We start from the raw sequence: 17,657 nt of genomic DNA on the forward strand, positions 1-17,657 counted from the left end.
CACATAAACAAGTTGAACTGGTTATTCTCATTAAAAGCATAGGGATACTGTCATGGGATTTTTTTTTAACGCCTCAGCTAATAGTGAACTCCAGTAGACTTCTGCATTCAAATCCATTTCTCAAAAGAGCAAACAGATTTTTTAATATTTAATTTTGAAATCTGACATGTGGCTAGACATATTGTCAGTTTCTTAGCTGCCCCCAGTCATGTGACTTGTGCTCTGATAAACTTCAGTCACTCTTTACTGCTGTACGGCAAGATGAAGTGATATCACCCCCTCCCTTCCCCCCTCCAGCAGCCTAACAACAGAACAACGGGGAGTTAACAAGATAGCAGCTCCCTAACATAAGATAACAGCTCCCTGGTAGATCTAAGAACAGCACTCAATAGTAAAATCCACATTCAGACACATTCAGTTACATTGAGTAGGAGAAACAACAGCCTGCCAGAAAGCAGCTCCATCCTAAAGTGCAAACTGACCTGAGATGGTGCCTACAGACCAATATTGCAACTAAAAAAATACACTTGCTGATTCAGAATGGAATTTACTAGTGTAGAGTAAAATTATTTGCAGTATAATTTAGAAATACTACATTATAAAAATGTCCTTTAAAGAGACATTAACCCTTATTTATCATTTATTTCTAGCAAATGCTAAAAAAACGGTATAAAATTGTTTATAATACTTTTTGCCAATTTTAATCATTAAAAATATCTAGGGGTTATTTACTAAACTCTGAATGCAGAAAAGCTGAAAAATTCATGCTTTTTTTATCGGAATTTTAAAAAAACATGATTTTTTTTGAAAAAGTCCAAATCTGAAATCCGGCATCTCAGACCTGCCGAGGTTGCATATCAGTCAATGGGAGAAGTCCCAAAGATTTTTTGATCTGCGCTGGGTTTCTTGCAATTATTTAATACGTTTTCTAATAATAATATGTTTTCTGTCAAAAATCAGAGTTATCGGCTGGAAATTCCAAAAAACCCATAAAATTAGTATTTTTACGTTTTCTTCCCGCACATTTTTTTCGGGAAAGTGTATTAAGAAATAAGCCAAAAAAACTCATGTGGATTTGCCCAGAGTTTTTTTCAGAAAATGTTGAGATAAATAACCCCCCCTACTGTTTTTGGATTTTTTTTTTTGCTAATTATTTCCTGTTCCTGATGGCCGATGTTTCCTTTCAATCATGAAAATAACTTTTGTCCACACAAAAATCGTGGGTGGGTTATGTGTTAGAAAGGCAAATGAAATACAGAGGAAAGGTGAAAGTGGGTGAGCAGAACTTTTTATAAAACAAATAGGAGAAATAGGAAGAATAAAAAATGTAAAAGAGAATAGGGAAAGAGGTGTGGGGCACAATAGAAAGAAAAGAAATGGTGGGGGGGGCAAAGAAGAGGATCTAAGCAGCGAAAAAACTTCATTTGTTTAATTATTTTAGGAATAATAACTGAAATGCGGTTGCTAATATTGCCAAACATACAGACATCTGGCATCACAAGATAATTGACCCATCTTTGATTTTGTGGGCATCCAAGTTTACCATGTACCTGCTAGTTATTATGTTACAATTGGCTTTGTTTATGGACAGATCCAGTGGCAATGGTTTAAGCTACAAGTGTACCCAAACAATTTTCAATGAAATCAACAGGTGGCAATTGCAAGCAACAAACTATAACAATTCTGCAAGGCCATTTCCACTATAGAGGTGCATATTTTCAATACTGTACACAACAAAATTTCCCTCTTGATATTTATGTCAAAATAATGTGTCATTTAAGTTATGGAGTATCAGTGCAGTACATATAATTAACATAGGGTATTCCCGAAAACAAACTGTGATTACTAATCCTTTTAGCATGACCGCTATTGAGCTGGTGTGTCCTACATATTTAAAGTGCTATTATTGGGAACTATATTAGACAATTTTTAGTTCGTAATTGAGGCCACATTTATTTAACCTGTTTATTTGCAATCTGGCATAGAAAGCAATAGAAAGAGCTTTTGGGGGCGCCATCTTCTGGATCTTTGGAATTTTTCGGGTCCTCTTCAGATCCTCTTCGGAAATTTGGGTCCTCTTCGCCAATTTCTGGCACTTTTGGCTAGGGATGCACCAAAATCACTATTTGGGATTCGGCCAAACGCCTGAATCCTTTGTGATATATTCTGCCAAATACCAAATCCGAATTCTAATTTGCAGACACAAGGATTCGGTAGAATCCTGTACGAATCACGAACAGAATCCTTGATTCAGTTCATCCCTACTTTTGGCTCATTCACAGTTGGTACAAACCGGAAGTCTGCTCATGCCAGTACGGCGCTCTATTACAGATGAAGACTGGCGATCCGGAAGATGACGCACACAAGCTCCACTTCTCTTACTCTGCACTGTTAGGTGAGAAATATTTTAGGGACATTTTCAGACCTATTTAAGTATTGGGGGGGGGGGGAGCAGGTAGGGGCTTTTCTTAATTGTGGGGTTGAGTTCTTTAAAGTAGATCTGTTCCGTTCTTGCTAGATGAATATACAGTTACAACTCGGCAGGCTTCATTTCCCTTCTAACACCCATAGAAAGAGATTCTATTAAACAGGGAAAAGATTCACTATAAAATTTTACTTTTCGTCCATTTGCTGTGCTTTCAGCTACTGCGTGTGAACAGATAAATCAACAGTAAAGAATGGAAATGTAAAACTTCCCTAGATTTCTCTCTTAGTGGCACCTTATGCTCCAAAACGTTTTGCGAAAACAACAGAATGTGTCTCAATTTTTATAAATGTTCTATATATCCCTCCAGTTGGCAGTGAGATTCTGGAAGATAACCATAACTTCAGGTTGCCCATGCATGGTCAATCAAGACGATTGCTTCTGTACACATGACTGTACTGTGACTGTTTATTTGCTGTGCTGTTGAGGCTTTGGGTGTGAAACCAGTTACTTCCTTGGGTGTACAGCAAGTCAGACACATATTTTATAAGTACAGTCTAAATATAAATCTGCATAATATCACTTCCTCAAAGATGTAGAGCGCACTCTCCACCTTCTTATAACAGCAGAAGCATTATTTTATTTTGGCAATACCCTTCATTAATTAAGACAATATTGCATTGATACCCACAAGGGTAATATTGACAGATAATAAATAGGATTCATTTGCATGGGGAATACCCCTTGTATATTTATACTGTGCCTTCCCTCTGGCTAACTACAAATTAAAGGAATAGTACTGTGCGTAGTACGATCCATAATCTGCTGAGGACCAGTCAGCTGAAAGAATTTGCCAAATGGGAAATCATTTCTGAAACAACAATTTCTTAAGATCACAATAATGAAAAATTCAATCAATTAAGGGGCAGATTTATCAAGGGTCGAATTGAAAAATCGAATTTTTTAATTTGAATTGAGGTTATTTTAGTGTACTTTGACTAGGACTAGTCCAAATTCGAATCGAATTTGAAAAAAATTAGAAAATTTGAATATCGTAATTTATCATGTACTGACTCTTTAAAAATTCAACTTCGACTATTCGCCATCTAAAACCTACTGAATTGCTGTTATAGCCTATGGGGGACCTCCTAGAACCAATTTGGAGTCATTTGGTGGACTTTGAAAAATGTAAGTTTTTTTTGGGAAGAACTTTGAATTGAATTCGATCGAATACAATCCAAATTCAATTCGACTGATCGAATACAGCCTATTCACACGAGCTTAAAACATTTGATTTTTATAATACATTTCGGTTGGTTTTTTTTTTAAATTAAAATAACTCCCATCAACTCGAAATTCGACCCTTGACAAATCTGCCCCTAAGTGTCAGGGCAGCCTACTATACACAATATATTAAAAAAAAAAAAAAATACTGGCACTAAAAACAGAAAATCATGCACTTAAAAAATCAAACAATCCCTTTACGCTATCAGGCCCAGATTTGTCAAATCCCCCTTGGACAGTCCATTCGCCCCAACACTCTCGCTCACTTCAGATCCCCTCCCCCGCTAGTTTGCATGTGCACATTTTTCCGGTTTCAGGACTTAGCACGCAGGCAATTAAAATCTCCTGTGCACCCCTTAATTTCCACAAATTCATGCCTGTTTGCAATTGGCAGACCTTTCCTTTCTCTATTAAACACTTTGATTTATTTTATTGCAAATTTGTCTATTATAGCCCTAAACTCCACTGAAACCCAATACTTCTTGATAGCCCTGCACAGGTGCTTCTTATGATCTGATCTGCTCAGGGCCACGCTTTGGATAAGCCCAATTCAGCCCAGCATGTAAGTGGCCAAAAACTGGCAAAGTCAAAGATTCATTTGTTGGCCTCGCCATATACCTGGATGTAAATGTGTATGATCCACATTGGTGGCTGCCCTGTATTCAGAAACAGTGAAGTGCTCTCCTAGTCTATGATCTATGGAGGGCACCTGTAAAACAATTTGGAGATGTTTTTAATCCTATGTATAGCACAGGACTGGACTGGGAATCAAAATAGGCCCTGGCATTCCTAGTACACAGAGGCCCAAACAGCCCCCCACCAGCCCACGTAATACTGACTTTCTATGGCATCTTACAGCCGCCCCTCTGGCATTTGCCAGAACCCACAGATTGCCAGTCCAAGCCTGACATCTTTACTACTGAAAGGATTGAATCAAACCCAGTTAAATACTTTACATGAATTTACCAATAGGGAATTACATGCAAGGGCAATTAAAACATTGTGTGTTCAAAATGCTAGGTTCCGCCTATCTAGTTATATGGATAATTATAACTACAATGACACACCTAGTAAGTCTGTTTTGAGCCAATGCCAAGAAACAAGTTATGGAAACAACACTTCTGTTGCATGGATCCATGTGCTGGGGCAACCATTTTTCTCCATTACATTTCTCCATTATATTGTAACAAATTTTGAGTAGGGATTTCCTGTGTGTCTTAGTCTCTTCACTCACTGCACCATTTGTTTCCGTTGTTTGAAAAAAAAAAACCTTAGATTTGCTTTACGAGGGGGAAATTTTCTTCCTGAAAATATAAACTGACATTTGCAGACATTGTTTAAAAACTGTGCCTTGAAATATTTAGGTAATTACAAGAAATTTTAAGACAAATTCTCAAAGAGAACAAGAAATCTGGAAAGAGTCAGAAGGCGGCAAATAATTAATAAAAGCTATAAAAAAGACCAATTGAAAAGCTGCTTAGAATTAGTCATTATATAACATACTAAAAGTTAACTTAAAGGTGAACCATCTCTTTAAATGCCAGGCCATTCTTTGAGCCTTTGGTGCACAACTTGGAAGCCTAAATCCAAATACTCTTTTTCGGAAGGAGCAACTCTTAACTGTGTCATTAAGTGCCAAGCCTTGATTATGACTTCCATGATAGTCCAGATTTATGAGGGGGTGTATCGGCTACTAAACTAAACACACTAAGCATTGTTGGTCACAGGGACACATGAGCGGAATTTACACATCTCCATCCATAATGAAATCACATTCGGTTTTAGGAAAGCTTTTCTTGCATGTCTTGCGTCAAACAGATCTTTGTCTCTTTTATCCCATCTCATCATAACCATTAAGATATTTTAGCTTAAAGGAACAGTTCAGTGTAAAAATAAAAACTGTGTAAATAGACAGGCTGTGCAAAATAAAAAAAGTAGTGTTCTGGCTATTATGTTACTCCCAGACTTTTTTCTTGGCTAGCTAACTATATTGAAAACATTTAGCGCATTTGAATTGTACGATTCAAAGTTTTCCCCCCAAGAAAACTTCTATTTATTAAAGTCCACAAATTGACTCCAAATAGGTTCTAGGAGGTCCCCTATAGGCTAAAACAGCAATTCAGCAGGTTTTAGATGGCGAATGGTCGAAGTCAAATTTTTAAAGAGACAGTACATGATAAATTTTGAAATGATACATTTTTTTCAAATTCGAATCAAATTTGGACTATTCCCTAGTCGAAGTACACACAAATTAGCTTGAAATTCAAATTTTCACGTCGACCTTTGCTAAATCTGCCCCATAGCATATGCATGCTCAGTGTGAATGATATTGATTAACAGAGAATATCTGCAATTTGGGAACAGGAAGAACAAATACGACTCTTCTGGGTAGCACTCACTGGTGTGGTTCAGGAAAGGGTAATTTATACTTTTTTTTTTGTATTTTTTGTATTAGATTTTGTTCTCCTTTAAGCACTACATTGCTAGCATTGCACTCTCACACACCTGTACATGCTAGGTTATTTCAGCCAATCAAGAGACAGTGGTGTATTTTCTCCCACATTTTGAGCTGTTACATTTATATTTTACACATGCCTATGTATATTGTTTTAGCATTTTATTGTATATTTACCCTGTGGTGTTGCACAACGAGCCCCTATTTTTATAACTAAATATATTAGTGTCATTTTGTACATGAAAATATACTGGTTATCCTCGTGTTGCCTATACCTTTAAAACCCTATGCATTGACTGACTTAAGGCTGTCCACAGTCCCATGGGCAAGATATTTGTCAAATTTGGCCATGATTGTTGATGCCAGATTCATACCTAGAAGAGTGGAACCATGTTATGAGCTCCATGGTCAGATGGTTTTTCCTATCACCCTAAGGGCTCTTACACACGGCCGTTCCGACCTGCGCTCCCCTGCGTTCCGTTTGTTGGCGTTCAGCCGCAGGGGAGCGCAGGAATAGACGCAAGTAATGATTTGAAATGGGGCTGTACTCACTCAGGCGCGTGTAGGCGCCGAACGCAGGAAAAATGCAGCATGTTGCGTCTGAACCTGCGTTCGGTGCCTACACGCGCCTGAGTGAGTACAGCCCCATTTCAAATCATTACTTGCGTCTATTCCTGCGCTCCCCTACGGCTGAACGCCAACAAACGGAACGCAGGGGAGCGCAGGTCGGAACGGCCGTGTGTAAGAGCCCTATGGGCTCTTACACACGGGTGTAATTTCCTGCGCACCGAAAGCAGGTAAAATGCAACATGCTGCGTCCCAACCTGTGTTTGGCGCTTACATGCGTCTGTGTGAGTACAGCCTCCTTCACAATAATTAAGTGTCTACTCCTGCGCTCGCAGGAAAAACCTGCTGTGTGTAAGAGCCCTAACTGAAACACAAATTTATTGTTGGTACACAAATACTGGTGGTACACTGAGTCGGCTTCATACGCAAATGAAATGAAAAATTTGCGAGTGGTCTGCTTTTTTAAAGGCTTATTTTCAACTGCTATTGTACCGAGTATTTGCAATTCTCTATATGAGGTGTTTAGATGTTAGACATCCTGCGATTCAAAATATTGGTCAGAAATGCAAACCCTTGAAACAAATTAATCAAAACTGCCAAGTGCTTTTCTGTGCACTTTTGCAATATACATGATTTCTTCCTACTTTTCAATATATTAGCAGATTATACATTTAATAATAATGTATTTGAAATGTTACCACTTGTTGTTTTTGGTCGGCACAAAATTATGTTGAGTCTTGTGATGTGTTTAGAACTGGCTAAAGAAATGCCAGATGACTCTTCTTTGTTCATTTGTTAATTCTCTGAGCAGACTTTTTTCATTAACTTAATTTTCTACCAATCAGCCAAAATAAACAGCAGGTGGTGCCATTTTAAATTCATTAGCAGCATGAAAACGGCTTGTATTTTGAAAAAAACCCAGAAGAATTAAATACAGTAATGCAAATGGCAAAAGTGCTCAGAAGTGAACTCGGACCTAATTTAAATCAATTTGTTTCAAGGATTTAAATTTCCTTTAAATTTCTGTTGTCAACATTTAAGCAATGCAGTGCTAGAAAAAGGAAATCAGTGGCACACTGGTTATGTGCAAAGTGGTTTATGTAGATATATATATTCAATTTTTTTCATTTTAGGTTTATGAAAAGATCCAGACAGAAATGCAGGACAATTTTTTGTGAACTGCGCCAAATAAAAGTTAGAAAACGTCCGTAAAAAAAAAAATTTATTGATATAAAAAGTGCCAGAATATTCACCAATATTGTATTCTATTACAATAACTTGCTCACTCTAGTGATCAAAACTGCAAGCATTAATATTCACATTATCTTGGATCAAATTCAGTTCACAAGTTCCCACAGTAACCGGAGTCTCTCGAAATTGGGAAAGCGGCATTTCTGTTAGCGGTTGCTGTCCAAATGTCCAGGTTCATGTAGGCATGGAAGGGGTTAAATCTGGGCGAGTACTCCTGCTTGCACATGACGGATTGATTTCCAATGTGTTCAGAATGAGGAGGAGAGCCACTGATTGGGCAGCAGCCATCAAAGGCATCATTCCGAGGAGCCCAAATAGAGCCAAAAAGTCCTGACATGGGGGACAAACTTCTGGTGCTGGAGAGGTAAGACTGTAAAGCAATGCACAATTAGAATATAGTATCTAATAGTGGATTCCGGTTTAGTCATATACAAAATGCCGGATAATTGATTATGGTCACCTTGTATATCAGGGATTTCCAGCCTGATGAGCTACAGTCCTGTTCAACTTTGTATGTTTAGCAAATGGGTTATTTTTTATGCTACATATGCAAGAGCCAGATTATATTAAAATGATGATGGAGCCCTTGAACAGAGGGGGCAAAAAAAAAAAACCCTTGGGAGGGTCTCATCCAGCAATTGGAACTCCAGCTGCACAGACCTGAGCAACAAGATGCACGTTTTTCTGTAGTTTAAAAATGCCGGTGGAGCAAGTTTGTATTCAAACCATATCCCTTTCACTGGCACCAGGAGAGCTGCCGCTAAGCTGCAATGCAGTGTAATTGTTTGATTTTAGCTTTGCTTAGGGAACTCCACTCTACATTCTGTCATTTTCCTTTCAATGCATTATTTTTGTTCCTTTCTACTTCCCTAATTCAGTCCAAAAACCTTGACATTGCGGTTTGTTTCTACCCTAATGTATCATCCAATCAAGAGAGGGAGCTTACAAGCAATATTTTATGCAGGCTTTGCAGCTGCATCAATAACATGGCCAATAGGACTTTAAACTGACAGTTTTGGATGATTAATTATGCAATGTCATAAGTTACCAACTAAACAGATTGTCCCCTCTTTGCTTCTCTCATTTTTTATCCTCAGACCTGCCATGGTGCACTTATCATGATCATATTTGCTACATAATGACTCACATAGCTTGCTGGCTCCCAGGTGCTGGGCATGGGGGAGTCCTGGGGAGGAGCAGGGGGCACAGGGGCACTCATATTCCATGTAGGCTGGCACTGGTGATCAATAAAAGCTGGGCTCTGAACTTCAGGACATGAAAAACCACTGTGATAATTCATGTTTTCTGTAAAAGAGAACAAAATCGTATTAGTGTGCAATTATATCACATTCATGTATCCATGTTTAAATGCCCATCTCTCAACTGCAAACACCTTTTCTCTTGTTTATATTACCTAATTGGCGACTATTAGTAAATAGTTCTACTGAGAACAGACTCTCAGTGACGATCATTTATCAACACAGGGCAAATTTACACCAGGGCAATAACCTATTGCAGGCTATTAGTGAGTGGCTTTTTTCAGCCAGGAGGTAGAACAATAAATGCAACAATTGGATTGGTTGCCATGGGTTAGTGCCCGGGTGCAAATTTGCCCAGTGTTAATAAATGATCCCCAGTGTATGTTTAAAAGACCACTATATCCTTAGAGTTTTCAGTGGGACTTTGCTTGGTACAGGGGGAAAACTTACGCTAGCACAGGATTAATGTACCTTCCATAAAGGAATCTATCTGTCTATGTAGAGGGTATAGGGACAATGTCATGTTACAAAATGAATTTTCATTTCAATGCTTCAAAATAAAAAATATCATGGAGAAAATCTAGGGTAGGGCTTGTAAAAACTAAGCTCATTCTAACTGCCCTAAAATGTGTTCTCAGCAACATGTTAATTTAACGGGCTTACCTTCATTATATGGGGCCAAGTCATTTAACTCCAAAGGTCCATACATGCCAGAAAACTGTCCGTCACATGTGGAATTCCAATTAATGAAACTGAAAGTAAAAACATGTTTATGCAACTCTTCACTAGTCATATGACATTGTCTTCACATCTGATCTGGGAAGCAGAAATAAAGGAATCTTCTTGGGTTTTTGCAAGAATTAGAACTGACTCTTTGGGATATGGCCGCTACTTATGGTGCCAATCAAAAATCCTCTACTGGCCCTGGAACACTTTCCAAGCGCCCTGGGTATCCAAAAGGAGCTTAAAGGAGAACTAAAGCCTAACTAAAGAAGTAGGCTAGAACTGTTGAACATTATGTTTTGGGATACCACAGTCCTTTAGCAGTAAAGATCTGTGTCTCCAAAGATGCCCCAGTAGCTCCCCATCTTCTTTTCTGCTGATTCACTGCACATGCTCTGTGCTGCTGTCACTTACTGCGCTTAGGGACCCACTCACAATATACAGTACACATAGAATAGAAATGTAACAGTATAAGGCTGATTAGTAATTAATACAGATAATTACTACATGGCAGCACAGAAACCAGTGCAATTAGCATCAGCATTTAATAATTAGCCTTGTAGCATCAGCTTGTATTACAGGCCAACCTCATTTTCTGCTTGATAATTTGCAACAACCCCTAAGCTTAGCTTCTCAACAGCTGCTCAGAGCCCAGTGATCATGTGAGTGTCACAGACACTTTCCAAGATGGTGACCCCCTGTGACAAGTTTGAAGTCCTGGATCATTGCTGCTAAAAACTGAAACGTTAGGCTGGTGCAATAAGTTCAGTATATAAATTATACCATTTTTAGCCATTCATTCAAATTCAAATATATATATTTTTAAATGAATATATATATATATATATATATATATATATATATATATATATATATATATATATATATATATATATATATATATATATATATATATATATAAAAACCTCCATCTGCTTCCCCCTACTCATGCACATGTACAACTAAAAGGTTATGGTATGGCTGCAACACGTACCTATTTTGCACAGGAGTAGGATCACGCAAAACACATGCCACTGTGTTCTCCACATTATAGTTGACATCATTTGGTAAACAAGTGGGTTGGGTGGACCAGATGTCTTCATGGGAATACCGACCTACAAAGTACAAAATTGGGGTGACACTCGATTAAGATCAACTAAAACAAGCTATGTTTAGTAAAATCCTGCATGCCTAGAAAAGAGAAGCATAAGCCATGACAATATGCGATGACAATATGCGATTACACTGCAAATATTTAACATGGAGGGGGGAATTCACAAAAAAAGGTGCAGCCAAGCTTAACAAGGTAAGGAATGCAGTTTTATAGCTTCTAATGAAGGAGGAGAAAAAGTACCTTTGCTTTTCTCTGTATCTGGAACACTGGTGTAAGAAGGAGATAACATTTCTGGGTAATGAGGGATAGCATTTATATCTGAGCTGGAATCAAAAATATACAAAAGTGTTAAAAAAAAAAAAAAAAAAAAAAGTGACAACATGAGCAAAATATGGACTATATCACACGTGGAATCTCCTGCTGGTGGAGAAACAACATTGCCACTCAAGGTGAGCATATTTTGGGCTGAAATCTGGTAGATGCCAGTTGCATCAATGCTGGACAGACACTGGGCAGTAGTGACATTTCTTGCCATTGCATAAATACCATGTGTGACACAGCACTTAAAGGGATTCTGTCATGATTTTTATGATGTAGTTTTTATTTCTAAATTACACTGTTTAAGCTGCAAATAATTAATTCTACAATATAAAATTTCATTCATGAACTTGTAAGTTAATTATAAACTTTGGTGTGTAGGCAGCCCTTTCAGGTCATTTTGCCTGGTCATGTGCTTTCAGAAAGCACCAGCACTTTAGGATGTAACTGCTTTCTGGCAGGCTGTTATTTCTCCTACTCAATGTAACTTAATGTGTCTCAGTGGGACGTGGATTTTAAGTGCTATTCTTAGATCTACCACAGAGCTGTTATCTTGTGTTAGGGAGTTGCTATCTGGTTACCTTCCTATTGTTCTGTTGTTTGGCTGCTGGGGGGGGGAGGTGATATCACTCCAACTTGCAGTACAGCAGTAAAGAGTGACTGAAGTTTATCAGAGCACAAGTCACATGACTGGGGACAGCTGGGAAACTAACAATATGTCTAGCCCCATGTCAGATTTCAAAATTAAAAATAAAAAAAATCTGTTTGCTCTTTTGAGAAACGGATTTCAGGGCAGAATTCTGCTGGAGCAGCACTATTAACTGATGCGATGCGAAAATTTGTTTCCCCATGACAGTATCCCTTTAAACAATGTAAAAGGTAAATGAACTCCTTTCTGACCTAGAAGTTATAAACGTATATGTGTGTGTAAGTATGTGTATACGTGTACATTGGATTTTCCTTCAGCAACAGTCCCTGGTTATATGCTTAGATTACGTATAGGTTTTATTGTGCAAATGAACACTCCATCCCCATGTACACAGTGACAGGCAGGGGAGGATCCACAATGGCTGCCATTAGCCTACAACAGTGGCTTATTTGTACATGAGCAGTGTTATTTTTATTTTTAATTCTTCATGAATTTGTCACATTTCAGCTTATTCTAGTTATGTCAACAACACCCTCCTATAAAATGTCTAATACAGTAATTTCAATAGCCATCATTGCTCAACCTGTCAGACTATGAAATGGCTTTTATTGCCAAGTCTCATCTGCCCCAGACTGAAATCTATTAGGGGTTTTCCATGCTCTGGTGCAAACAACACAATGTTCATACAAGGTGGAAGCAACAGAAAATGCTTAAAAGGATACGGTCATGGGAAAAAATGTTTTCTTTTTTCAAAACGCACCAGCTAATAGTGCTGCTCCAGCAGAATTCTGAACTGAAATCCATTTCTCAAAAGATTTTTTTTATATTTCATTTTTTGCTGGCTTAGGAATGACATTTTATATTGTAATTAAATTATTAATTTGCAGTGTAAACAGTGTAATTTAGAAATAGAAACTACACCATAAAATTCATGACAGAATCCCTTTAACAGAATTTCTTCAATTGACTATAAGCGAATACTATTTTCTTATAATACACAAAGCCATGAATATTTTGTAAATTATATCCTTATAAATGGTGACTATCAGTTATAAACAGTAAGTAGTGATTTCATTTTAGTCACATGACTCACTAAAACTTGTGTATTATAATAAATAAAGTACCCCTTGTTGGAAAATATGAGGATATTAGAAGTTATCTCAAAGTTACACGACTTGTATAAAAGCCCTCGGCCTCGTGCTTTTCTATGGTCATGGAACTCCTCATTATAGCCTTAAATTTTACAATAGGGAGTATTTATTCACTATATTCTGTTAGAATCCCGTTCAGGATTGCTTATTCTCAGAAGTCAACACACCTCTCCGGCTAGAAAACATGATTAATAGAATGAAATCCCCTTTTCAACACCTTTCTACTTATCCAACATACTATTTATATCACTTTCACCAACTTACTGTTTTCATATTTGAGGAATGTTTTCTATTTTAAAACCTGCCTTTTGTTTTGCTTTCTAGAGAGGAATGCGCATATTTGGGTGCAGGTTATATATCTCTCTCATCACTGACATGTTTTGTCCTTCAGAGAATGTGTCGAAAATAGGCAAAGAAAATTTTCTGACAAAAGAATAAAAATCCCTTAATGGAGCTGTCCATCTATTATCTTACTTATCTTACTCAATCTTTCTTACAGGTCTCTTGCCGAATTAAGCATTTGGCAGTAGGTACTTGTTTAACAGAATTGTTGTTTAACGCTTCTAATATGCTCTTCTCCTGATCAGGTTCAGCACTCCTCTGATACAGCCAGAAAGAGGACGGGCAGTGTGAGGTCCATCTTTCCCTTTAATCATTTGCATAGAGTGACTCATATTGGGCTGGCATTACAATTGGGGCTATGCAAATGAACAAGGAAATGATGGGACAATTTATGTCTGTCTGTGTCTTTATTAAGGATTAAACAGCAATGTTTCTATAAGTTAGCCCAGTCCTGAACACGCAGCTTTGTAAGGAATAGTTATACAGGTATAGGATCCCTTATCCGGAAACCCGATATCCAGAAAGCTCCGAATTACGGAATGGCTGTCTCCCATAGACTCCAAATAATCCAAATTTTTAAAAATGATTTCCTTTTTCTACGTAATAATAAAACATTACCTTGTACTTGATCCAAACTAAGATATCATTAATGCTGATTGGAAGCAAAACCAGCCTATTGGGTTTATTTAATGTTTAAATTAATTTAAAGATCCGTTATCCGGAAAACCCCAGGTCCCGAGCATTCTGGATAACAGGTCCCATACCCGTACTATTATATCCTCTCTAGAAAGCAAAACAAACAAGCAGCCAAAGGGGATAAACTTTAAAGGATACTTATAACAAAATATGGCAAATTCTAGTTAAATATGTTCATACCTGGTATTACAGATGCTGTGTGACAGGTTGAGAGCAATGGGCGCTTCTGCAGGGTAACCACTCTGCGCCATGCTTTCACCTAAAGTAAGCACAATGAACTGTTAGCAGCCACACAAACAGTACATCTTAAATATTACTGGGAGGGGGGACATTCATATAAACATTCATAGCCTCTGGTTATATACATTCATATAGAAAGCGCAACAGATACTGTTTTCAGTAGCAATAGCATTTACAAATAACTAAAACCATGGCAAAGGTTACGTGTTCTTTCATTATGCAAATTCATTTTAGAGCAGAGGTCCTCATTAAAGGAAAACTATACCCCCCAAACAATGTAGGTCTCTATTTAAAGATACTGAGTAAAACAGCTCATGTGTAAAACCCTGCTTCATGTAAATGAACCATTATCATAATAATATACTTTTTTAGTAGTATGTGCCATTGGGTAATCATAAATAGAAAATTGCCATTTTAAAAAATAAGGGCCGCCCCCTGAGATCGTAAGATTCACTGTTCACACATACAAACCACATGTAAGGTCACATGAGCCAATTAACAGACAGAGTTCTGCCTTTTGCTTCCTCGCTTCTTCCTGTTACAGTTAGAGTTGTAGTATTTCTGGTCAGGTGATCTCTGAGGCAGCACAGATAGAGTCACGAAATGGTGGTTCAAGGCAAGAGATGTAAAAGAGCAATATTTATGTAAATATATATTCCAGTTTGGTAAGATTCTTTAATATGTCATTCAATTTGATATAAACTATCTGTTGCTTAAGTATTCATTTTGGGGGTATAGTTTTCCTTTAAGCAAATAACATTTGCCATTCCTCAGTCATTTTATTATGGTACCGCAATGCCCAGCCCAGGGCTTGGCTGAATCTTGATTCACTGAAACAAAACCTTTGTTTACAATATTTGAAACAGGTAGCTCTCGGGTTGAATTTCATTCTAGATTCATTGACTGGAATACAGTAAAAGAACACAAATCCCTTCTTCGACAAGGAAATCAAAGCCATTGATAGAGATGGCAATGTGTAAGAAAGAGCTGTGCCCCAAATTATCGAGCTAAAGTGGAAAAAAATAATCCGCTGCTTTGTCTTTCTCTAGCAGAAATACAGAGGTTTTCACATTACAGAAACTTAAAGTAGCACAGCCAGTGGGGTTTGGTTACACATTAAAAGTTAAGCTGGCCATACATTCAGGGATCACTCTCCAGCCCCTGGATGTCTGAGACAGACTTTCCGATGTTGCCCCCTTTGCCTGGCCACACCTAACATTTGAAGATACTGTGCGGGTCGAGGGGGGCCTGCATGGCTAGCACAGAGGGTGCAATAGTGTTCTCTGTACTAAAAAAAAGCAAACATGCCAATTTAAAAATTGAATCAATTAAATTTTACAAGGAGTGGCTTTTTGCAAGCCCTGGTAGCTTGTGGGCTGCTGCCTGAAGCAAGTTTCTCAACTCTTCCCTGCATACATGTAAAGATCAGATCATGGTAATGGGCTTATTCGATACTTTGGCCCAAGGGCCACAATGCAGGCCATTGGGGAGACGACCACATCAATGAGACAACGTGTTCCTCCACCAAATGGGATTTTAAAACCTGCCCAGATATTGGTTGGGGAGGCCCCCACACACAGGCCAATAAGCTGCCAACTGTTAGCTTTTGTCGGCTCAGTCTTAGAGATGTAAACATTAAAGGGGGTTATTTATCAAAATCTGAATATCTCTATTTCCGAAATATACTCTGACCAAAACCGCATGGGTTATTTCCCCATATTTATCAATACATTTTCCCGAAAAATTCCAGTGTTGGAAAAATTCGAATCGTACCATTTTTTATTTTTTTTTGGATTTTCCGCCAAAAAAAAATATATTTTTTTTTTTCTCGGATTTTTGCCCGAAAACCACAAAATCTTCGGATATTTGCAGGAAACCCAGCGCAGATCAGGATATCGTTGTGACTTCTCCCACTGACTTATATAGAACCTCGGCAGGTCTGAGATGCTGGATTTTTTAATTCAGATTTTTTCCCATCCTCGTGGTATAATAAATCCCAAATAATTCGAGTTTTTTTTTTTTTTGCTAGAAATCAGATTTTATAGTAAAAAAAAAAAAGTGGCATTCGGACTTTAATAAATAACTGCCCCTAACTGTCCAAGACAACCGGACAGTGTTTATGAATTAATAATGTGTATATATATCTATTCTGCCTCTCTCCTTCCAGAAACTACTATCTGGTTGTGGGGTCAGTAAACTTGAAAGCAAATTAATAGCAAGATAAGCCCTGGTTATGGTCACTATTTATTAATTTGGCAGGCTCTCTCTTTTTTTATCATACTTCATTCAATCCACTCCACTGTCTTGGCACAGAGGCCAATGATCCTCACAGAAAGATAAGAGATCACACTCTGGACTGATGAGGTGCAGAACAAAAGTAAAACAATTACATACAAAAAGACACACAAGAAGTAGACCAATAGCCAATAATATCTTGGACTAGCACTGTAAACATTGCATCAAATGTTCCATTGATGTTCTGCAAAGATCCATAAATCAAAAGGCAAACAACACCCCCATTGTTCTCAAATCCAGAAAATCATCTCAAATATGTATTCAATGAATCTTTTGGAAAGGTTTTGATTTTTTAAAGTTAGTATGGAAAAACAATGAAGTTAATATGTAAACATATTAAAAAGCTGTAATAGGACGCAATGAAAATTTAGTACAAATTTAATTCTAAGGCTCAAAGTTTGGCAAAGCTTTTTCCTGTATATTAACTGCTATGCAAATCTATGACTAGGAGGGGCAGTTATAGGGTCATAGCAATGTATACTTTAGCGACTGCTTAACATTTAATATGCACAATCATATTTAAAGGGCCCCTGTGTTTGAGAATGTGTGTATTAAAATGTGTGCTGAACACGTTTAATGCATAAACTAATTTAAAACAATTTTGTTTTGTAAGTTTAGCAAGTTTTTCTTTTTTTTTTTTAATATTCATAGTGTATATTAAAAGTCTAAAAACACAGTTAAATACAATATTGTTAAAATGTAGACCTGAATGCTCAAAGGCAAAAGCAGGCAGTTTTCTTCTGTGTTTTTGGTAGTAGTTTTCATAGTTGCCCAAATGCTCCAATTGTCTGGCCTATGGCCCCAGATTGATGATAACAGGGGCCTATAAGGGACAAACATGAAGAGACTTTATCCGGAGCCCATTGTGGTCCTTGTCAGATGGAATTT

General features: G+C 37.6%; 1 protein-coding gene across 2 annotated transcripts in view; it reads right to left on the reverse strand.

Annotated features, from left to right (window-relative positions):
* Positions 1–7,936: 7,936 nt before the first annotated feature.
* Positions 7,937–17,657, reverse strand: part of tmem131l.L (transmembrane 131 like L homeolog) — a 74,290-nt gene continuing 64,569 nt past the window's right edge. For both annotated transcript variants that reach the window (XM_041589443.1, XM_018231343.2), the window contains 6 exons: positions 14,415–14,493; positions 11,319–11,401; positions 10,959–11,079; positions 9,905–9,993; positions 9,130–9,287; positions 7,937–8,352 (listed from right to left, as the gene is read on the reverse strand). In XM_041589443.1, coding sequence (XP_041445377.1) covers positions 8,074–8,352; positions 9,130–9,287; positions 9,905–9,993; positions 10,959–11,079; positions 11,319–11,401; positions 14,415–14,493 — 809 coding nt within the window. In that variant the 3' untranslated portion in view covers positions 7,937–8,073. The remainder of the gene's footprint in view (positions 8,353–9,129; positions 9,288–9,904; positions 9,994–10,958; positions 11,080–11,318; positions 11,402–14,414; positions 14,494–17,657) is intronic.

This window comes from Xenopus laevis, chromosome 1L, assembly GCF_017654675.1.
Source record: "Xenopus laevis strain J_2021 chromosome 1L, Xenopus_laevis_v10.1, whole genome shotgun sequence".
Taxonomy (NCBI): domain Eukaryota; kingdom Metazoa; phylum Chordata; class Amphibia; order Anura; family Pipidae; genus Xenopus; species Xenopus laevis.